The sequence below is a fragment of the Corapipo altera genome, unplaced genomic scaffold (assembly GCF_003945725.1).
Source record: "Corapipo altera isolate COAL_440 unplaced genomic scaffold, ASM394572v1 1, whole genome shotgun sequence".
Taxonomy (NCBI): domain Eukaryota; kingdom Metazoa; phylum Chordata; class Aves; order Passeriformes; family Pipridae; genus Corapipo; species Corapipo altera.
Genome location: NW_020884873.1, coordinates 22383946 through 22408823, shown reverse-complemented (window position 1 = coordinate 22408823; position 24878 = coordinate 22383946). Strand labels below are relative to the sequence as shown.

At 40.4% G+C, this 24878-nt stretch overlaps 1 protein-coding gene across 4 annotated transcripts in view; it reads right to left on the bottom strand.

The window, feature by feature from the left end:
* Positions 1 to 24878, bottom strand: part of TMCC3 (transmembrane and coiled-coil domain family 3) — a 154397-nt gene that overhangs the window by 27492 nt on the left and 102027 nt on the right. Inside the window, exon 1 of one of the 4 annotated variants that reach the window (XM_027653610.1) lies at positions 16911 to 17034. The exons of the other annotated variants lie outside the window; for them this stretch is intronic. Coding sequence (XP_027509411.1) covers positions 16911 to 16988 — 78 coding nt within the window. The 5' untranslated portion in view covers positions 16989 to 17034. Of the gene's footprint in view, positions 1 to 16910; positions 17035 to 24878 lie in introns of those variants that run through there. 4 annotated transcript variants of the gene reach the window in all.

Genomic DNA, 24878 nt, shown 5'->3' with positions numbered 1-24878 from the left:
TGTTACCAGAATCAATTCATATACAAAACGTATCGATTTCAACACAGAAATCAATGGGTAGAAATACTCCATTGCAGATGAATGACGTGTTTAGTCATATTTGCCTTCCAGCAACAGGCATGGGGGCAGCAGGCTTACTTATCAGCTAAGATTGTTCATCAAGAAACTAACAGCTGGATTCAGCTTAGGACCTGTTCAAACTCACAGCTTCAAGGAAGACATCCCAACCACCAAACCAACAGCTAAGACAATGACTCTCCTCTGCTTCTCCCGAAGAGGAGAGGGCCACTAGACCCTGAGATTTATGGAGATATTACAAAAGACAGTAGGGCAGTGAGGCCATGTCCCAGCAAGAGAAGAGCTGTACTCACACCAGGCGTGTTTTGGAGAAATGCACTTTCACTACAAGAGGGCACACTAGCATGTTGCCTTGTATTCTTGGGCTTGCTCTTTTTGTTCTTCAACTTGCTGCCCTGAGCCCCTGCAGTGCTGGGGCCAACCTGCTTCAAGAGGCACAGAGGCCTTGATCAGTTTGCACTCAGAAACAGGTTCTCAAGGAGCTCACCAAACAAGATGGTAGGGAATATTCAAGGTCTCCAACTCATGGAACATGAATAAAAAAACCTCAAAAGCAATTCTTTAAAACCTAAGATTTCAGTTTCAAATAACAAACACAACCATGGAAATGGTCAGGAAGACAAAAAAACCAAACAACAACAACAACAACAAAAAAGAACTACCCCCTTCTAAATTTTCAAAGATGCATTCTATATGTATCCATACAAACACTTCTGACAGCTCTTGTTCCCAACAAAGAAAACAATGGCATGATAAGAAAGAGGTACATCAAAATGGAGTGGATACAAGAATAATGCTGTACATAACTGTGGCAGGAAGCACTTCGAGTAACACCAAGCACCACACCAGAGCAATGTGGTCTGCTGTCAATATCTGCTGCTTCACTTGACATGTTATGACTTCCCAAAGGCACAGCATCTCATTCTGAAGTCACCTACAGTGCTTCCTTCACAGTGCTTTCTCTGGCAACCTATTTGCTGCTTAGAGCACAGGAGTTGGTTGGGATGTTGTGTTCCTATCAAACTTGCCTTCCCAATGCTCCTAAAGAATGCTCTGCCTTTCTACACTTCAACATGACACCTTGAAGATGCTACAGCATCTTCACCTATGGATTTATGGCAGATCATTAACAGAGTTTTCACTATGAACATACTTTTGTCAGTTCATCACTACTCTGCTGATGTGAAAACTTCATTTGAGTTATAGTATAAAGGTGCCTTTCGTGGCAGAGCTCCATAGTACAGACATAGACACTGTCAGGCACTTCAAGGCCAGGCTGCACGGAGCTTTGAGCAACCTGGGCTCAGTGAAAGGTTCTCTGCCCATGGCAGGGAATTTGGAACTAGATGATCTTCAACGTCCCTTCCAACCCAAACCATTCTATGACTCTATGATCAGCAGGCACACATCACACTTGATCAGTGGCTGAATGGATACCAGTTATCTGCCAGGTGGATAACTTGATCCCACTTTAACTCCATGCTCCTTCTGAAGGGTGTCATTATTTTTAGCAACACAATGGAGAAAACAGTTGATTAAAAATTTATATCCAGAGGGAGAGAGAGAGAGGAGCAGAGAGCTCCTTTCCACAGCTGGTTACATGCAAACTGATAGGTCAACCCAAAGGTAGCAGCATCAGACTGTGTTCAGAACCAGCAGACAGGCATCTGCTTTGAAGGTTACTAAGGAAGCTAAACAGGAAACCTCATACCTGGGCATAGCCTGTATATTCAGCAACCCCACTGTCTTGCAAGCAACAGGTAAACAATTACTAAGACAAGTATGAATTTTCCAGGAAGCATCTCAAAATCATTGCTAAAAACTACAAGTCTAACCAAAACTTTTTTTAATAATAGATTGGATGTCCCTAGAACATTAATCTTCTGTTATGCTATTACTTAATGCTTGAATTGGTGAGCACTATGGGCACAACTGTGTGTTAACAGAGCATTTTTATTTTGAAGCACTGATTTGCGGTTGGCTTAAGTTACCCAGGCTGCAAACTCCAGCAACACTGTGCCCATCACATAACTTTTTCCAATACACCTGGAGGATGTCAGGACCCACAGCCAGGACAGAGGGTTCCAGTGAATATGTATTCTAGTCTAACACCATTAGGCAAAACTAAGGCTTACCCATCTCTAAATAGGTTGGATTGTCAGCTAATCATAGCATAATAATTGCATTTGAACTGAAATACAAGTGTGCATATATTCCTATATGTGGAAAAGCATGTGCAACAGGGGATCTGACAGTTCTCTACCACCAACAAAATTTCTCAAGGTGTTCCATAATGCAAAATTATCCACTGCCTCTTAGAGACTTGAGCCTTAGCTCAGCCTGAACAGCAATGTGGATCAATTGCTGCATTCCTTTGGACACATTTTAATTGCTAGAGAAGTGACAGGGACAATCTGCTGTATAATCCCTCACAATCGAGCAGAATCATTAGTTCAGCAAAAACAAGGATATGTGGTATCATATAGACCTTAGATTTGTTACCTAAAGCAACAAAGCCAGCAGCACCTGTCCAGATTCCCTTACTCCCCATCCCTCAATTCCCTCATATTCTTTTATGTCCCTAAAATGCTACAGAATATTTTCTGCTTGCTTCAGTTTCTTTAATTGTCCTTTATAATGGCTTCAACTTCAACGGTGTCCCTTGCAAAACCTTTCTGGCTGGTCAGCAAGAAAGCATATTCTCCGGATAATCTTCAACTATCTGGCTACTGCTGGACCAGCATGCCAGCCAGTGGATAACAGGCAAATTGTTTCTGATTTTCACTCCCTATGGGAATGGATAGGTGCCTGGTGAGGACACACGAAAATAATTTTGACAACATGTTTGGGCTCATTACCTTTGAATAGTCTCCTATAGTTTTTATTGGGCAGAATATAATCCACTTCAACAAACCTGAATCATAGAATCAACCAGGTTGGAAAAGATCTCTGAGATCATCAAGTCCACTCCTTGATCCAACACCGCTGTGGTTACTAGACCATGGCACATGTCTCATTGGAATGGGCTGCCCAGGGAGGTGGTGGATTCACCGTCCCTGGAGGTTTTTAAGATGAGACTGGATGTGGCACTTAGTGCCATGGTTAGGACAAGAGGTGAGGTGAGGACTATGAAGATTAGGAAGTTGCTGTTAATAATCTTTCATTTGTGAGCTACCCCATTGCTGTTGCCTCAGGACATATCCTCTTTGGGGATTTAACGGCCAGTGTGAATTACAATAGCAACATGTATTAATTATTTTTATTTAAAACATTAGTATTTCTGTGGCTATATGGATTCTACTTTTGCATGTAACACCACAATTTTAGCCAGAAGTCTCATAAATCGAGTTTCCTATGGTAATTGTAGTGCTGACAGAAGATAGCTGAGTGTAGTGTTAGCCTAAGGAATACTTCTGAATATTTGACATTCAAAAAAGCAAGTACATCTGCTGTGATAATGCCGAGGGTTCTTTTGTGTTTGGAAATGAGCTGTTGAACTGAGCACACTTTGTACCTTTGTTAACAGGATGGTCTCCTAAATCTTATTGCTATTGCAAGGATAATGACAACAGATAGACTTGTCTGCTCCAAGAGGAAAAGACAATTTTGGAGAATGATGCAGTTTTATCGCAGAAGTCCCAGAACTGAATCTTCATGGTACATTAATCACAGCACTGTATGGTACCAGGCACTACCCTCCTAAAATCAAAGCTTTCCCAAATTTAGCAAGGGAAATAAAGACATTGCTTCACGTGTTGGGTAGTAAAATATATGGCAAGCTCACTGCCCCTTACACTGGAATTTCAGATACTCAGTTCAAATAAAATATTTCCAAGCCAATTCTAACTCTGCAGCCTTAAAATATACTGATACAATGGTACCATCACATGATGAACATGAGACTGTTTAAAATCATATTGGAAGGAGAAGTTCTTCCTGTTTAAAATTCACTGACCCTACTTTCACTAAAGTATGTATTTATCAGTCCCTCAGCCTGTTAGTCACCAAAACAGCAACATCATAAGCAAAATATTTGGCACTACATAGAAACACACAGTGATAAATTTTAAACAAGTATTCAGACACAGCTATTAAACCTCTGTCTCACTAAACCATGAGGAGTTCACATCCCTAAAATTAGCAAGGTAATGGATGTAATCAGAGATAAAAATTTCCTCTTAAAATAGAAATGAAGGCTTATTGCAATGTGCAAGGGATATAAATAAAGTGAATTTAGCTTTATGTGACTGTACTGATTTTGGCTGGGGTAGAGTGAATTTTCTTCACAATAGCTAGTGAGGAGCTGTGTGCTGAACACAGTGGTGATAATATAGAGATGTTTTTGTTATTGCTGAGCAGGGCTCAGCAATAACATAGAGCCAAGGCCCTGACTGCTTTTTGTACTGCCACGCTGGCAAGGAAGTTGGGAGTGTGTGGGAGGCTGGGAGGAGACACAGCCAGGACAGGTGACCCAAAGTGACCAAAGGGATTTTCCAGACCATATGACATCATGCTCAGTATATAAAGTGGGGGGGAGAAGGAGGAAGAGAGGGGACACTCAGAGTGATGGCATTTGTCCTCCCAATGAACTGATGGGCCCCTGCTCTCCTGGAGACAGCTGAACACCTGCCTGTCCATGGGAAGCAGTGAATTAATTCCTTGCTTTACTTTGCTTGTGTGCATGGCTTTTGCTTTCCCTATTAAACTGTCTTTATCACAACCCACGAGTTTTTTGGCTTTTACCCTTTTGATTCTTGTCCTGATCCCACTGGTGGGGGAGTTGGGCAAGTGGCTGCATGGGGCTTGGTTGTTGGCTGGGGATAAATCACAACAGTGATTTAAAGCTATCTTATCAGGGAGTCTACAAATCGTTGTAGCCCTTTGCTTTCTTAATATCAGACAGAAATGTTAAAAAGGGAAATGCCACCAACCCCAAACAGTGGGAGGATTCTGTTTTACAGATAAAATTATTTTTTCCACTTTTAAAAACGAAAATTCTAAACCAGGTCTTCACTTAAGATTTCTGTTTCCATATTAACTTCAGCACAAGTTAATTCAATCAGCATCTGTAATAACAGTATAAGGCTGAACAACCTTTGTTTTCTCATTGTTAGAGAAAGACAAAGTGAGGGAAAGTGGCAAGACAAGCTATGAGTCTGCAGGAATAGGGACCAGTGTTGCAGCTCCCTGCATTCTGTCAGTCACAAGAAAGCAAGGCACAAATATTAACTACGCAGTTACACTTGAGGAGTGATGAGCATCAGACACAGATCTCAACTCACAGACTCTGATTTGAGCCATTTGTTGCAGATAAAGAGCAAAAATTTCCTCTTTCTCCCAGTTTCTTCCTTTCTCCCTTCTCTTCAAAATGTCCATTCCAGAACAGCAAGAGCAATTGAATACTGAAGATTATGGGGCATATTCTGAAAAGAAGACATTACAGTTTTGGGACTTCACTGACAGATCACGCTGAAGAAGCAGTTACAAGGGGAACAAATAATTCTTATTCTGAGGACTGGAACAGAGGAAATTAGAAGATCATCATAAAGACTAAAAGTTTGCAAGGAATTAGGCACAGTATCATCAGACTTCGGAAGGTCAGGATTTATGCAAGTTAGGTGTTTTCTCAGGCAGCCTCTACTTTGGACATCTCTTGGAGCCCCCGAGTACAAATTCTATATATGTTTTAATACAACAGCAGTGCTCCAAGACAGTCTTTCCATCTGTCTTCGCCCTTCTACCCCTACCACTGTGCTATACAGGTTTCTTTTTCAGTCACATCTACTTCACAAAATTAACATGACAACATTAATACTTGCCAGTGTCCAGGCATGAAGTAGGCTCATATGAACAGCACGTATGAGTGACACTGAAAACTTATCACACAGCACTTTTTGCCAAGATGTGAAGAGTTGTTGCATATGTGTAAACACTATATAATTTTACATCCTAGTGCTGGAAAACTGATTCCTGCTCCATAGGGAGGACTAATTTTTTTAATTGGCAGAACCTGCCAAAAAGGTTAAGGTAGACTGAGGTTTGACAGACACGTCAGGAATAGTAAACTAATATGTCCTATCAGCACATATTTTGCCATAGGTTAGACAAGGCCAAAGCGAACTCCATAAATCAAGGAAAAATATACTGGAAAAAAATAGCTTACTTCAAACCAAAGGTAGTACTGTATATACATAAAGAAACAAGTTCAATCATAATTTCTAATTCCATGCTCTAAAAGTTCATACATAAATTTCCCCTTAGACTTTTAAAAAATCAACTTCCAAATTTGTGAACCTTGCCATGCCTACCTTGCTGAAAGAATGAATTTATTTTTTTATCAGCAACACCTATAACAAGACAATACAAATAGTCGACACTGTGGCTGTGTGATCCCAGCTCCTATAACTAAAAGGACATCTCTTTCTGACTTCTTACTGATGTGCTTAAAGTTGATAAATGCCTGTTCTCATTAATAACATTATTACAAATAGCATGTGCAGAAGGCCTAATCTTGCATGGCTGAAATCACCCAGTATTGGTGCTTATTTATCCAAGGGCAGGAAATAGCTGATGGAAAAGCCCTGGCAGTGGTTTTATCTGCTTGCAGCCTCAAGTCTACCACAAGGTGAGACAGAGAAGTAAATAACAGCCTAATTCCAATGGAATGCACCACTAACAAAGTGCAAAGCACTCCCAAAGTTCACATTAGCAGAAGCACATGCTGCTACCAGAAATAAAAAAGGCCCTACAGATTTACAGAAGTAATCTCTGGCTTTCTCGCAGTAACAATAAGATAAATTTAAGACTCCTCCCCTTCTTTCCAAGTCACATATTGGTATTTTTTACCTTTCTTCTATTATACAAAAAACTCAACTTTTTAATAATTTAATTCTGGCTTAACTACACAGAGAAAAATAATGCATTTCTGTAGAGCACTCACAGCAGGAGCATTCTATAATAATCATAATCAAGTCAAAACAGAGAGAAGAGGGGAAAGGAAAGGTAACATGTTGTACTGCCAAATTTCTGAGCAACCAGAGACCAATGATTTCTATGCATAATGGCAAAGCTGGCAAAAAGACAGAGTGGGGTTTTTTTTGGTTTGTTGTTGTTTTTTTAAGTTTTCCTAAAACAGTACGATTATGCGTAAGTGAAATGAAGAATCAGCAACATTAAGAATGCACTGTGTAAGAGGGAGCGCCAGAAAAGCCTTTTGCTTTTCCGCCTAATAAAGAACTTTAAGTCCCACTCAAGAGTAAAGTTAATTTGGCACAGATACCTACGTATTCAGTATATACATCTAGTCCTATAATGTAAGAAAAATGGTGAAACATGCATTTTTTATGCAGTATTTGCAATACCCATTACCACACAGCTACTTAGGCTGGATTTAGTCTCAGCCAGCTTCAGATAGGCACCTTTATGTGATGTAGTTTAAGCTTTTACTGAATCAACATAGACAGATCACTGCAAGAGCTTTCCCACTCTCAGCTACAAAGGGTACAACTACCTTAAGAGCAAATACCCAATAACAATCTGGGGGGAAGAAGCACCTATGACAGATAGTCTTAAAATCTGCCTCATGTGGAAAGCAGGAACTCGCACCCACAGTGTATTTTTGGAAGCTCCAAAAAAAAAAAAAAAAGTAAGAGGGTTTTTTTTCTTGAAGTAGCCACCTGGATGGCTAATGATTCTGAAATATGTATCCTTCATAGTATTTATCCCCTGTCCTGTGCACACTTGGAGAAGCCACATTCTCTTCAGAGAGGTGAAATGACTGCCATCATTACACAAGGGCTGAGAGCTGTCACAGTAGCCTGAATCCATGTCACCAGAGCCTTAGGCTAATGTTGTCACCACTGCTCTAGACTTCATTTCAAAGCATAGATTCTCTTCAAGGAAATCCCTGAACTTCAGCCTTCTCTGACATTAACTGCCACACCACGTAATGGCACAGAATAAAGATTATTCTAGTTGACTCTCTCAAGTCCAAACAAGAACAACTGAAACAAGGTCTTGGCTATTTGTTTCAAAACACCACAAGTGGGTATGTCCTCATTGCAAGAGAAATTCTTCAAAATTAAAGAGCAACTTGCATATAGGCTACAGTGTAATGTACCTAGCCACTAGAAAATAACAAATCCCACCTAAGTATGCATGAAAAGTGGGAATATAGGTCAAAATATCTTGTCAAAGATATTTCACAATATTTGTAAGCTACTGCACTTAAAGCCCAGCCTTCCAAACCTAAAAAATATCATAGTTTCTGGCATCAACAAATTCCAAACAGAAGCTTGACACCAAGCCTGACACATTTTATGAATGTCACTCAAGATTCCACTCAATCACTTTCCGATCGAGCTTTGGTAGGTCATAGGTCATGTCTTATTCATCTCCTGAACTCACCTGCTATTCGAGACTTTCCAGTTACTTGGTAAAAAGAGAAATGGAGTTCCTTGAGGGCAAAAAAAAAAAAAAGGCTCATCGAAAAGAAGGGTGCTTGTTTTTTCTACATTAAATTTATACTGCAAGACACAATGGTGTCCCTCAGGTAGAAATGCATAGGAAGCCAGTTTCATAAGTATCAGAAATAGAAGATTTGTTCAATAGCATTTTTCTGTGCACTAGAGAGAGGATACCATAGGAGTTCAGATTGGAAAGACACAAAGGAATCACCTAACAATGGCACATCTCCTTTTAGGAATAGCAATAAGCATCTAGTTCTTACATCAATGCAGTTTATGAGAACAAAACATGTAAGGGCCAACAAGGACAGTCTCAGAATATCTTCCTATACCTATTGGCAACCAGAGGAGAAAATCTCACTGATTGTCAAACTTCTCATCGTCTTCACTCAACTTTTCTTAAACCTTCCTCAGGTCTTGTTTATAAATGCTTTTGCTTTCTCTCATCTCCAGTATTCCCATGCCTCTGGTACAAAAGTCTACTAAATCCAGCCCACTTGCACATGACAGAAGGAGCATAACTCTTATACAGACCACAGGCCCTCATCAGGACCAGCAACATGTGCTTGTGATGATGTTGTGTATCAGAAGGGCCTGAGTCACCCACTGCACGAATTAACATGTGAAGAAAGGGTTCCACTGTAGAGACCTTCACAAAAAGCTGGTCAGGACAACAACATAAGAGTATGACAAACTCACTGTAAACCTTCTGGACCCGTTTTAGCACAACGGGAGCCTGGCAGCTTGAACCAGTCTGCTGATTTAGTATCTGGCTTTAAAAGAGACTCCTAAGAATACCCCTTTAACTCTTATTTTAGGAGAAGGTTGTCATCCATCTTTTGTTCATGCAGGTGAAACTGTAATTTGCTCCAAAAAAGGACTGGATACAGATGACAAGATGTAACTAGATTTCTTCCTTAAGGTATGGCAGGAGAGGGGAATGAACAAAGACAACCTCTATCTCTGGACATGGTGGGGAAGGGAGAAGAAAGAAATTAGAAACCTGATGAGGTGAAGAGATACTTTGCTGTTCTGCCAAAAATATCAGGGACAACCATGACCCAGTAGGATTGAGTTACTCCTACCAAAACCTCTAGTAAAACTAAGGATTCCTAACACAGTAAGAGTCACACAATCCCATATTACGCACATGTATCAGTAACTAGAGTAATACCAAATACTGAAACATTTTATTTTCAAGTCATCTATATGGAGTAAAGAAGGGGAACAAGAAAATCGCACCTGCCTTTGGAGGGGGAGTAACTTCATTCTGGGCAGTGACTCCATTCTGGGCTGAGCACACAAGTCCCATGTCTGTTCCTCTCTTCATTATGTCTCCCTACTATCCTCTTCATTCCTTGCTATTGCCCTGAACATGCCCAGAAGCTGCTGAGAGCTGCCCAGTCACATCTGCACACTTCCCCTGCCCTTCAGTCCTGGTACAGGGGGTGAGGCAGCTTAGCAGTGGGTGGGGTGCAGAATCTGTAAGCACAGTATGACCACAATGAGGGTGAAGGAGTCCCATGTTAGGGTGCTCCTAATGGACTTGGCACAAGATAGCTCTGAGCAGCTTTGGAAATGCTGGCAGGGTGAAGGTGGCAACCTGCAATGGTGCAGATTGGAGAAGCAGCTATGAATGAGTGAATAGTCAAGTCATCTTTGGCCTTTCTTGAGTAAGAAGGGTCCTCGCACCTGACCTAGGCAATTCTTACTAACAAGATCTGTTAATTTAGTTTTTCTAAGACTAAATGTCTCTGAGACTAGTACTGGGTTTGATTCTACTCAGTTCCAAAGCTTCCACCTGCAATTGTCCACAGCCTTCAACCAAAGCTTCTTGTCTACCATAATCCCAAACACAGTCAATGGCCACTAAAGTCCCAGAAACGGCCAGCTCTCGTTTGCTATAAATTAATTTCTAGGAATGGAGGGTGAAGCAATGAATCTTGAGAAGTCCTCAGCACACTTACAGTACAGTGTGCTACTAAGCTGTACTGCCCTGCATTAGAAAAATGGTAAGCCATTTGTAATTGGTCTGCCAGTTTGATCTTTGCACATCACTCACCTGTACAGACATTCTGGTATAAAGCAGCATATTTTCTGCATATTTATATCATTTTGCATTTGAACAATGAGCACTAGCTGAATTGTAATTTCTGTATTACATGTACTGGAATAACTTGAAATAAAAGGAGTGAATGCTGTAAAACCAGAGAAACTTGCTACATCAACTTACCCTAACATGGCTTCTCTTCCTGTAACAGTAATTCTTGTAGTGTAGCTCTTTAAACCCACTTAGAAATTCCCTTAGAGTTAAAAACATTAATCCACAGACTCCAAAGCACTGAATTCTCACATTTCCTGTAAGCTGTGTCACTTGCTTTTTTGGTGGTAGTAGGTAATATCAGGGTTTTCTTTAAGATTGGAAGACTTCCACTAGCTCTGCTTAATGCTTTTTCTGACCTTATAAACCAACACTTCTTGTCTATATGAACTGACTCCAGAGCATTGCAGTCTTCCGTATCTTTAAAACACCAACTTCCATCATAATGCTTCATCTTCAACTGAAAAGGCTTCCTTTAAACACAGCATGAGCAAGGCAATTAAAAAAAAGAAATCTTATTTAATGCTTGAGAAGCCAAGGATGTGATAGCCATACTCCTATTAACAAAACCCCCCCAACAATCACATGACATAGATAATTAGAGTGTTTAATTGTTGCAGTCCTTAAATACACACACACTGGCTGCTCTTTTCATCACAACCTTTGCCAGGATACTAAACAAGTTTCCATACATTTTTTGCCAAACCCAGTAAAAGAGCATGTATTTACAAAGCAAAAAACAAAGATAAAATCCCACCTACACCCTCCTGGTTTAAGCTAGATGAGACTGTAATATGAACCGGAAATAGCATCTACCATCCTGTAAAGAACACTTAATACACAGAGAATTTTCCATAAGGGTGTTCTAATTCATGTCAGATTGGTTCCATAGGCCACTGATGTTAATCAAAAGTTTCCAATTAATTCAGCACCACTTGGATCACATTTTTATTTTAATTCAATAGCACAGTGTCAATTCTTCGCATCCCCACATAACTTCTTCATCCAGAGCTACTGAGAAAAATTTACAAAGGAAGGCAACTGTTAGTAAACTGTACACAAACAGGAAAAGCCAAGGAAAAGATGCCTACTATAGTAAAGGTTAACTGAGAAGTATCTAGAATTAATCCCAAATATCTTGTATCAGAGGTCCATTCAAATGCACAGTCTCAGTGTCCAATACAGAGGTAACTAAGAAAATATTAATAGTAGTAGTTTCCACAACTTCTGCCCTCTGGAATTTTATTCAGTTGTAATGCCTAAACAGAACAATAATGAAGTGGGCCAGCTCTCAATATTAAGCTTTTCTGTAATTTTTTTGGAAAACAAAAAGCCTCATTTCAGCTTTCTACAGTAACAGAATCACAGTTCACAATTTGTAGGTATTCTTTATAGCTCATCCGGTAGAAACATCCCTCCACTCTCATCCTTGTCCCTAAATTAAAGCTTAGATTATGTACGGTGATATAAAAATATGCCTTAGAGGGGTTTTCACTTGCTGAGTGTCTGGAAAAGGTTGGGTGCACACAAGGCATTCCATCACATACTAGGTCCCATCTCTGAAGGCTTTAGATCAGCAGGTGGATTTTTGGCTTTGCATGTTAATCTCCCTGTTTCAGACTAAGGGAAGGGCAAAAAACTTTCAATAGTAAATAGTGCAATGCTCTTTAGAAAAGTTCCTCCACCTGGACAGATAAATAAAAAGGGAGAATTAGGTTCCACCCTTCCCCAGAGTGATATAGTGATTCATCTCCCTCACAAGTCTTTCCCAAAACCATACTCACTGTGGGAGTGAAGACAAAAGCAAAACAACTAAAATGGGACAATTTGCAGTGGCAATCTTTTTAGCCTGGACAATACTAGATGTCAAATCCACCAAACCCAGAAGGGCTTACCCTCTAAGCAGACTTTGTGCCAGGTGGTGCCGAGTGAAAGCCTGACTTATGGAGATGACAATAAGCAAGCCAGGAGTCTGGAGCTCTTGGCATCCCCCTGACATCACCACTGGCAACCTGACAGAAGGACAATTACATGTCCTTCAAAAAGGAAGCAAATCAGAAGGTTGGTGATTTTCCCCCAGTGACTTTTTTTTAAATACACCTAACATTTAAAAGGGGACAACAGATGCCCCAGTCCTGCAGGCAATACCATCCACTTCAATGAGAACAGATCAACAGCACAGCAAAGGAACAGACACGTACAATCTTCAGAGATGTGCATTTTCCTTGTGGAGACCAAAAACTATGTATAAAACTTCCAAACTTAAAATCAGCTTAAACCTTAAAAAGAAGATGCATCCCCCCGTCTACTTATTGTTTAAAACTTCCTTCTTGGGTAAGGGAGAAGACGGATTGGGTGAAAACACAACCTTTATGGCTTAAAACTCTACTGAAGAGGTTCACCTTGCAGGATCAGGAGAGCACGCAATGCTATCCTAAGCTGCACAGCAACAACTTCCCCCTTTGTTTCATTTGACACGAACAAATTACACCTAACAGTGACTTTTAGCTTTTAGGTGTATTTAATCCCAAAACTCGAAGTACACCAAAAAAAAAAAGATACCAACTTTGGAAACTTCCTACAATTCCTTTCTGTCATTAGGGGGAAAAAAAAAAAGTAAGAAGTTACAGTTTTTTAAATAGCTCTAAAATGACAAAACAATCAAAACCATAGTTATTGTTTTAAATTAACAAACCAGGTTTTTCTTCACTTCGAACAAACTAATCAGGTTTTTTGGGTTCACATTATAATTATGGTTTCTCTCTCTTATTCCCAAAACCCCTGCATCATGCAGCCTACTCTTTGACAGGTTTCACACAGTTCTAAATACTGTGGATTTAAAACCAAAGCTCGGAGGTCTTTACAATATTCTGTCTCATCAAATTATTTTCATTGTATGTCAAAACCTGAGGGAACTGTGGGGATAAGTTTTCATAAGGTCTTTGAGCACAATACATTGGGAGGTTTGGTTGCAAGTCACAAGAGCCCAGAACAAGCATGTCTTCTACAATGATCTTTGTTTTGCATTTAAAAAAGCACCAGGAGATTAAATCTCCCTTTCTACTAAAATTGTGGGTGGGGTGGCTTTTTGCTTAGGGTAGAGTGGTGGTTTTTTGTTGTTTGGTTTGTTTGCTTTGGTGGGGTATTCTGTTTAGGGGTTTTTGTTTGTTCCTTTTTAATCCTTTTAGGTTCCTTTATGTAATTTCCTCTAAACCTACTAAAGATTTTAAGAAATAAAGGGAATTCAAAGACAGATGATGAAAGTGATTAGAGGCTTAGAAAGACACACATATGAGGAGAGATTATTAAAAAGTCTGCTGCCCTTACAGACAAGATGAATTGGAGGGATCATAAGACAGACATGGAAAATGAGAAGAGACATACCACAGAATGTTTTTTCATCAGAAGAAAGCAAGTGGATTTCTGTATTTTTTTTAATGTAAGCCTTTTGTATGTGTGATCATGTAAAAATTAAATCATCCACAAAACACTAATACTATTGCTAGTCTCACTAAGGCTTAAAGAACAAGAAGATTGAAATTAAGATTCCCTATTTGGTAATAAATAAATCACATCTGTTTCAGGTAATGTGGGGTTTTTTTGTTTTAAATAAAGGAAGGTTATAAATTTAAATGTCTTCCATTAATAAATAGAGAGTTCTGAACAGGCTCCAGTGTGCAAGAAATTACTTAATTGTGACCTTCCTGCACCTCTCTCTAAAGCATCTGGCACTTGTTAAAGTAGGCTTCTCCATAGACTTCTGATGGGATGTGGTAAAGGATCCCATGTGGTTTAGTTGTACTAGAAAACGATTTTTCTCCTACATAGCTATACATATAAATTTATAATCCTGACCAAATGTGGAAGATTTTTTTTCAGTAATGGGCAAGAGATCAAGAGTGAAGAGCAATGTCCTGACCATCAGGAAAAAAAAAAAAAAAGAATTGCGTACACAGGTTTCTGAGGTCTAAATAGGATAATCTGGCGAGCATTCAGAGATGATAGCTTTAATAGAGCCTTGAAAGGCAGTCCTGACTTGAAAGACAAGGGCTGGAGAAGTTCTTTAAAACCTGCCCACCTAAAAACTAGACTCAATAGCCTACATCATACAGACTATGAGATCCAGCAACTACTTTGACACTTCTCTTTTCCCCAAACCCTACTTACTTTATGTCCTATCCTGCTGACAAAGCCAGCTCCAAGGCATCCTTCACATAACAAGTCTCCCTGGTCTGTTCAGGTTCTCTGTGCATCCCTGCCACCAGCTCTGTATTGCTGTCTTCGTGCACTGTGTTGTTTTTCTCCATTATTGTTGGGAAATGGCAGCTATAATTCCAGCTGCTCTGATGATTTTTATTCTGTCTCTAAACAAAAAATAGCTTTTGCTTTCTTGCCTTTTTTCCTACATAATAGCACTAGGTCTTGCTGCTCCAGGCCCTGACCATTTCCATCCCCCTGGTTAAAGCAGTAAGAGAAACATTGAAGTCATCCAGTCAGTTTACACAGGAAAATTTCCTATTTGTCTGCACTAAGGACAGATAGATTTAATGCAAGGCTCTGACAATCATCTTGAACATATAACCTGCTGCTACTACTTTAGCAATTGTATTACAAGTTCTGTGATATCTGACACAGCTTGTAAAGTCCAAACTCTGGAGTATCACAATTACATACAACTCTAAACTTGTACAGAGTTATATTTCCAGGGAAAGGAAAGGAGAGGCTAATCCTGGTTAAAAGAAATCCTAAATCAGACAGAAGACCAATGCTTTTACAAAATTGTCTTAAACATCAGATTAAAAAAAAAATTCAATACACAAGTACAATAATCAACATGGCATTATCCATGATGCTTTATGCTTTTAAGCAGATCAACTAGACTACAGAATAGAGTTTAACTCTTAATATGCCAAATATTATTAAGATATGCAACTTTTCTCCATGGCCACAGTTTGCTAGGTAGCACACTATTCTTACAGCAAGATAAATGGAGGAAAAACTAATCAGTTCAACTTTCAAAGAGAAAAACAAAGGAAATGCATAACATTTTTAACTCCATTATGACTCACATGTGCATCCAGTTTGGACTGTGAACAGCACTGTAGGCTCCAGTAGTAACGCTACAGAGTATAGGGCTACCTATTTTTAAAACATTTCATTATTCTGAAACAATCTGAAGTATGCCATATCCTTTCCAGTACTGTCAATTAATGGGCTGGAGGGATGGAAAATACCGCTAATGTGCAGTACAGGAAAATAACCTCCCCCAAAAACCAAAAACTTTTTCCCCTCTCACCTCCCAAAAAAGATCTTCCTTCACAAATAGCTGATCCTTACATTTCAAACCAGAAAGCTCATCTATTGCCAGATGCCAGATCTCAGCATAGATAAGAGAATGTCTTCCAATATCTCGTCTGCTACAGTAACCTCTTTTTTTGTATCTTCCTGCAGTGGTTGGGAAGAAAGAGGCAGTTCTTGTACACCTGTTTGAGCTAAGCATTTAGGTAAGGATTTTAAATCTGTGCATTAACTAGAAAGTCAAGTGCTTTCATCAACAAGACATTTACCACAAATGCCACTAAATACATGAAAGGATCACAAGCTTTGCCCATGCACGTTTATGTTTATATATACATATATCGTATGAACAAAACATCAAAATAATAAGACAAAGAAAGATGAACTTGCCAGCAGACTATAAGAAAAACTATCCCATAAAGTCATACATCATGGATATACAGTACACTCTTACTTTTTGTCCCTAGCACACAAGTGCACCTTTTCTGTCAGTTTCCATCCCTGCCACAGCCCTCTTTTAAATAACTTTTAAATCGTAATCATTCTCTGCTGCCAGATAAAATCACCCGCTCCACAGTTTATTAAACAAACCTTGAGAAACAAACCCCAAACTCCAGTATTCACCACTGTGATCTAGACAGAGAGTCACCGCATTAAATCATCAGCGCTGTTGACTTCGGTGAGTAAGTTCTCTATTACTCGTGTCCAACTAGTTTCGACTGTGGATATATCTTAAACATTGGTTTCTATTATGTCAACAGCTGGTTTAATTTAATTTTCCTATACCAAAGAGTACTCAGAGTGGGAATACGAAAGAAGCACATAGAAAAAAACCTTCCCTATGGATCGCTAACCTAGCAAAACGTAGACACCTCATTGGCGGCTGCCTCTCAGAGCTCGGCACCCACCGGGCAGCCCCGCCACTCTCGCCTCCCCGGCCGCCTGCCCTCACTCACTCACAGCCTTACCCTCGTCTTGCGGCGCCGGTGCCGCTCCGGGTCCGAGTAGGTCCTGTCCACGGCCAGCGCCGTGTCGCTGCCCGGCATGGTGCCCGTGCCCCTCGGCGGCGCCGCCGACAGCCCGACAGCCCGGCACCCGCAGTGTCCCGCCGAGGGCCGCCCAGCCTCCAGCCCCGCGCCCGCGGCACTAAGGGGGCTCACGGCCGCCGCGGCGGTGCGGGAGCGCCAGGCACGCCCCTCCCGCACGGCCCCTCCCGCACCGCTCCCCAGCGGCACGCCCCGATTAACCCCTCGGCGCTCCCGCCGCAAGCGCTGAGCTGGGCGGGTCTTGAGGGGGCTGCGGCGGTGGTGTCCCTCTCCTTCGATAAAGGGAGGACGCCTAAAGGGAGGACGCCTGAAGGGAGGAGAGGGTGGGAGCGAGCTTTAGCCAGAGGGACTGGGCTATAAATCGCTTTGTTTGTTTAAATTTCAAGTCGTATCCTGAGGGGACAGCAGAAGCTGTGGCACGATGATCTCCCAGAGGTATGGCTGGATGGAGGGGTGACAGTCCCGTTCCTCCTGCTGACAGCCGCCAATTTGGTTCAGCTCCAGCTCTTAGAGGGAGTTACCATCAAGCAACCATCTCAACCTCTGTTAAAACAAATCTAGATCCTGTGGCTACAGGGAAACCTCACAAAGCAGAGCAAATCCTAAAGGTTCAGAAGTCCAAAGGAGAAAGAAAGGAGAAGCCAGAAGTATTGGGTTGTCATTTTGGGGCAGACTCACTTGGAAGGTGGTAGCATAAAGCACCCTGGGCACTGCTGCTCGAAAGCCCTTGATACCTAGAGGTTTTCGCAATAAACATGTTGTAAAAATCCTACCAAACCAACTAAATAATCAGGGTTTGTATTTTCCAAAGTGGTCAGTGGAGCACAGCAACCAATTCAGTGCCCTTTTCTGCACATTACACAAGTGAGATAAATCCTTCAATGTCCTAGCACACGTGAGCTTCAAACGATATTTGTGAACACTCAAGGAAAACTTGTTTTCCAGGGCATGCATATGTCAAGGTACTTAAATTCCTAAGAGCTGAGGGGTGTTTCTGCCTGATTTTCACATTTATCTTCAGACTGCTGACGCTGAGGAATGCATTAAGTGACACTTAACACATTTCAACTTACTGAAAAGTGTAAGTAAAGTATTGTTTTATAATCACTCATTAAGTTGTACATGACATGTACTGTTTTCTTTTCTGGAATAAACAGAATACTTGAGTTGCCACCTTTAACTGTTCACAAAGTAAATCTGGAGTTCCTTCAGACCAACTCCTTTGCAATAGCAGGAGGACTTCACCTTTCAGGTACAGTTGTTATGATGCCCATGCATGAATCACACTGCTTTTCTTCTGTAGCTGGAGACAGCAACAGTCCCAAGGCATGAGCATGTATAAACATACATAAATCAACACAGCTAACTATTCTAGGAGGAGCTTGCAGCTTTAAAAAAGATTTCCCTGCCACCATTTGCATTTTTATTAGAATGACATGTTCTGAGGTAACAGTACTGTCAGAGGTTAATTATCTGACACGAGGGCCTCTTGGTGTTTTCAAGTAATGAGGTCTTCATAAATGAAAGACCTGAAATTCTAAAATAAAAATAAATACTAGACCTCACCTTCTTGGCAGGTGTTTCTTTTTCAACTCTAACACCAGTTTTAACATAGTTGTCCCAAAGTAAGTAGTGAGTGGGTTTACTAAAGGAAGCACTATTTTCCTAATGCAGTATTCAAAGTAACCAAATTAACACAGAATACTGCACACAGGTGGTGACTTGCCACCCTTCCTATACTTCTTATGGAGCTGAATGAGTTAGTGAAAGTTATAAGGCTGCTGGGAAAAAAATGGAAATGGAAACTGTTCCTTCAGTCCTTCAGCTCAGACATGAACATTAATTCATGTGCCAGAGGGTGGGGAACTCTGAAGGTAAAGGTGAGTAAAAAATTAAATAGGCAAATTTTGTGGGGTTTGGGGTTTTCACTGAAGTAATAATTGTACATTTCCAGAGGGGATTGTGTAGTTTCCAGCACCTAGGATGAAACATACTTATTTCCTCAGAAACTTTCAGGCCTTTTTTTTAAGCCTTGCCAGGTGTAGTTGATCAAAGCATAGAGAGGGTAAGCAGTTGGAAAAGGGATACATAAAAGGCTTCAACTGCTTGGCATTTTAGTAATATAAGGCTTATTATAAATCATACCTTATTCAAAAGTTTAAGAATTTTATTTAAATAATATCAACTTATTTAAATAATACCAGAAGACTAGCCATGGTGAAACTTCTCTTCAGGATAAAAAGAGGCAAGGATGTGCAAAATATATTTACAGGTAGTACTAACACAGTATATTCACAAAGAAAGCACTCTGTCCTAGCTTCTAAGAAGAGAGGATAATACAGTTAGTCTCATAAGACCTCAGTGCTGCATTAGTCACACCTTCCAATCAAACCTGTGCATCCATTTACTTGGGCACTGCTCTCAGCGGTGCATACCAGCAACAACAGCTCCCGTGTCCTGCATCAGCAGCAAAAGCCCTGGCACTGGGTGGTTCCTGGAGGAGCTGTGACCACAGGACAGCAGGCTGGTGAACCAGGAACAAGTGCTGCACACAGCAGCAAGTTGTGGTGGAGCAGAAATAGCTGCTTGGGTAGAGGCACTTGTCCCACAGGTCAAGAGAGCCCTTCCACACAAGCTGAATTAGGAACCATTGTCATTTTGACAGTCTCTGCAAGTGCCTTATCTCAATAAATGGTTCTTTTCATATGCTGGCGTTAAATGATCTGCATCTTCAGAACGTAAGTTTATGTCAAACTGTGGTGCAAAGCAATTCTCTGGCCAAAGGCCCCCTTTATCTTTCCTTCTCACACATGTGCCACTAGGGCCTTCACGGCCTGAAGCAGGAGCAGAAAAATTCTTATTCTATGGCACAATTGCAGAATACATTTCACTTGGCTTGACTGAGCAAAGACCAGTCACCCTCTTCTTGCACACACAGTTGATTTACACAGCTCTCCTTCTCCACCCCAAAACAGTCATGATGCCCAGAACATGGCAGAACACTGCACAGCACAGTCCTATTGACAGCTTCACAGGGTACTTTTCTCACTGTTATTTTCCAAAGCTCACAGAGTTTAAATAAATGTTCTTCCCACACACTGCACCTGCTCTCAACAGAACCTTTATCCCACTAAAGCAAATCCTTCCAGATATTGTCAGGAACATGAGGCTGGAGTCACACACACTGACACAGATAGAAGTGGTAGCCCATATATTAATTCTCTCATCCTTTGTTCTTCTCACAAAGTATTTTAAAAATTAATTTCTAAGGTTTAAATTAATGATAAAAGTGTTAAATCATTCTGGCCATCCATTCTGCCAATTTTAAAGTTCAAATACCTCAAAATCCTTCACTGAGTGCCCAGCTGTAAGTGCTCATCCTTTTCCAGTCCTTTCCCTCACTTCAGCATGCCGCCATGACCTACAACGCTTAACTCTTTGTATTTACATTATTTTGCCTGCCTTTTCTAAGTGACCTTTTAAAAACGAATGCAAATTAGGAACAGAAGATGTGGTTAAATTTAAGATCACTGTACAAGGGCATACACCACTGTACTTGGCTTTCAGAGGGACAGATCTCAATATTACATTTGCCTGTATTGCCCTGCTCTGGGAAAATCAAATCTCTGGAGGTGCAGCAGAGGCCTGACAGTTGGAGCCTGAGCTTTCTGATTCCTGTCTCACTCTTCCCTGCAGGAGCTGCATCTTTGCCATCCATTTCTTGCTCCATGACCATGTGTCATGCTTGCACAGAAGACACTGCACTCCCACCTGCAAGCCATAAATTATCCATACTGACTTATCCATAGGCCATGGAGGGAGAAGAAGCACCAGTAGCACCAGTGAGATTGCCTGGCAAAACCCAACTCCCCACACAATGTAATCCCATAGTTGATGTTGTAAACACACACACTGGGAAGTACCCCCCCCCCAAAAAAAAAAAACAAACAAACGGGGAAACCTTTATAGAGATGGAAGACATAGAAACTCTTCCATTAGGAGGCTGGCTCAAGGTTTGGCTCTGCTCCCTTTCCAGTTTTATCATGAATATGGATCTTGGCAATTTACTTTTCTTCTTTGGATTTCTACTACCCTATCTGTAAAAGGAGAAGCACAGAGCATCTTTCTCCTGTGGGGAACCTTGAGTTCTTCTGGAATTAAAAGTGCTATTATTAAATATTGTGCTCTGATGTTTGTTGGAAGAAATTAAACATATGATGTCAAGAGTATAATCAGGAAGAAGGTGAAGGTCCCTTTTTCCACAATGGTAGCATCTGTACTCTAAACAGGAAACTGGGACTTCTTTTGAGAGACTTTTTAACTTGCCTCCAAATCTTTTTCCAAAATCCTGTAGCAAATCCTCCAGGGAAAGGGTCTATGTGAAAAGAGACTGCTAATGTAATTTCTAAGTCTGACAGCAACTGGGATAGTGCTGAGTGACATCGGTCTTGCAGTCATCCCTGAATGTGCTGTCATGGTTTTCAGTTCATCTGCCAAAGCGTGAGCCTTTCACACCCACAGAAAAGGAGATACTCTGCTTGTCTGTACACAGCACAGGCTACCAAGCGATCACACTGAGACTTACAGATTGCATTGCCAAGCTGTGATGTGCATTCAGAAGATGTTGATAAACATTCAGATATAAAGCTAAAAGTTAAAGTCAACCCCTTTCTTCCCCTGTCCACTCTTGATTAAGAAATATTTCATGTGCTTTCAGAATAGAATAGCTCAGGATACTCTGTGAGAATGCATTTTCTACACAGTAAAACTGAAAAATGAAGACTTGTCATTGTGTATTAGTGAGATGCATTGATAGGGGGTAAAGTATAGAGAAACAAGTGAAAATTTCCAGGTAAGAGTAACAGAAGTTGTCCTTCTTTCTCCCTTCCCCTGCCTACTATACTGTGTCTGCTGCTGTGTGATGAGAAGCTATTTCAAGCTCTTTTCTCATTCTCATACAGATTAGTAAAATTCTGCTACATAATTCGTTACTGCTGCAGCTGAGTGACAGTGATAGTGTAAACAGTACCTACAGGATGGTGGCAGTGTTTTGCATTTCAAATGCTGTGAATAAGAGCCACCTTTGTAGCAGACTTGAATGCCAGCTGTTCTGTGTACTGGGGAATTTGCCTAGAGCCCAGCTATTTACATTAAAGATAGGCCATGTTGCAGGGGTAAGTACATAATTCTCCCTCTAGCAAGTGAATGGTTGCTGCTCATCAGCTTACAAATTTTCTTCTGCCTCATGGTATGAGATCTGGGGCCTTCTGAGAAGGAGTGTATGCAGCCTGTCTGTCCCGAATCAGCCACTTTGATATTGTCACCATGTATGCAGGACCAACAGCTGCAGCCTGTTGGCACATGAAGGTGTACCCCATTCCAAAACACAAATATGAACTTGTATCCCAACCATTTGAACTGCAGCCAGAAGACAACCAGCCTGGATCTTCTACTACTGCATATTCTGGTGGTTACCTCAGTGCAACATTTTATCCCACATTAAAACAAGCACAGTAGATACAGCTCATGAGAACAAGAGTTGCTCTTGGTATGTGCCATCCTAACCATCCCTCAGAGCAGTGCACACAGTCCCCTTGAGGTGGCATGTAGCTGGGTAGCTGACACCTGAGCTCCTAAAGGCTCTGTAAGTCAATACAGAGCTTTCACCCTACTGCTCTATGGCCATAGCTGCACAGATATCCTGGCTCAGTTTTTGGCTCACGGTTGCACATAGAGATTGCAGATTTTGTTGGATAAGAACCTGTCTTTTTTTTTTTTTATTTATTTGTGAAGTACATTACATGGTGGTGTCTCCATGTAAGTTATGTCAAACTAAATGTGTGACATCAATTATTTCCTTATGAAGAGACAATGTCAAATGCAGGATTAGGACTTGTTAGCCAGTCAACCAGAAAACACATATGGGTTATGAGAGAACAGAAAAATTGATGATTATACAAGTAAGCCTATACCTCTTCCTGGTGAGCGTTGTTACAACACAGCCCTTTGGGGTTTACTACAGTGACTATCTACAGAGATACAAGTTACAGGGACATGAAGCTCAAATTCCCTCACCACTTCTAAAGCTGATCACCTACAACTCACCTAACTGTGGTTCTGTTAAATCTAATTCAATGCCATACAAAAGCTTTCCTTTAAAACCAGGTGAACCAACTTCAAAATAGGGGAGTGTTTTAAGTCAGTTATCTGCTGGGTTAACTGGGAATTAATAAAACCCATTGTATAAACATGGTTAAGAGCCTATTTAAGATGAACGTAATAAAAACAAAATGCTCCTTCCAGTTTACTTCTCAATCCGCCACACCTAAATAGATGACATTCAATTCAGTTTTGGGTGACAGAGACTTGAAAGATTAATATTAACTAAGCAGAAAAGCCCAAATGCCACTATGTTTAATTGGCATAAATTTTCCAAGTGCCTGATTTTAACAACAAATATTTTAAAGGCAACAAATTATAAACAAAAAACCACAGCACAGCATAGATATTCATATTATGCTAAGTACATGTGTATCAACCATTATTTTATAAGTATTCAGCAACACACTCCCTTTCCTATCAAGAAGTTATTACTATGTATTACCATATAATTTTACAGGACAGTTTTCAACGAATAAAGTATTTGCTGTATTTACTTCTTTTTTTTAATGTTTTAATACTAACAGGTATTACATTCGTTTTACTTTCATATTATAATGCTTTTTATGGCAAAAATACAGGCCCATTGATTAAAGTTTTGCCAACTGCTTCAATATGCAAGGCCTTTATATTATATTTCTGCCTATTCCACAGCAAATTCACTAACTACTACTGTTCCAAAGACAGGAGCAGAGCTTCATAACCTCCTGCATGCTAATATTAATTCTTGACAATATTAAACTGCAGCATCTATATGCATATCTTCCCACACTGGATTATTTGATTATGAATATTGGAATGATGATTTAGACTGGAATTTAGATTCAGTGAATTGAGACATGAAACCAGTTTACCATGGAGGCAAGCCACAAGATATAACATGATCACTATTTTTAACTATCCTGGTCTTGTCAGATGCTTCAGAACAGTCTATAGGAGATTTAAGCAAGAAAAAAAAAGTGAATTTTTAAAAATACTCATAATCATTCTTTGGTGCTTTTAAAATCATGATTTCATAAGGTATTATTAGTTACAAAAATTGGGAGATATTTTTTGACAGATTGAAGTCTTCTGCTTCATTCTTCTACAACCAGTGAATTATATGAGATATCATACAGTATGATTTTCTTATCCCTGGGACCTGAGTTTAGAGGAATATATAAGCAGCAGCTTATTTTGCAATATTTTTGGAAACGGTATCAACACAGTAGAGTCCTAGCATTTCAGGGAGGTTTCCCCCAACCTTACATTAATGGAAAATGTTAGAGCATGAGATCACTAGAAAACGGAACAGTGAATACACAACATTTGTCAATAAAAATTCCTGTTCTGCTATATAGCAATATAATTGTCTGGAACAAAATTAATATCTCTTTCCCCAGAATAATTGCAACCGAACTTTTCTTACTAAAATTATATCCACATAGGGTAGGATTTATTTTTCTTTAACTTCTTTGCCAATACGGCTATGTTGATGAAGCATTTATACATAAAGCAATCCCAAGGCAACAGAAACAAAGAGAACCTCAGTGTCCAGAGATGCCTGACAGGATAGCAAAACACACCCTGCAGCAGACAGACTGCCCTGGGTCTGGAAGAAACTGAAAGACCTCTGCCCTTTCAGTGCCCACTGAGGTACTCATCACCAGCTAGCCTAAAGTGTCAGTGAAAGATGAAGCTGCCTCTCTTCCCTCTTCATGCCTAAACCTCCCCCAGTTTTAGCAGCAGGAT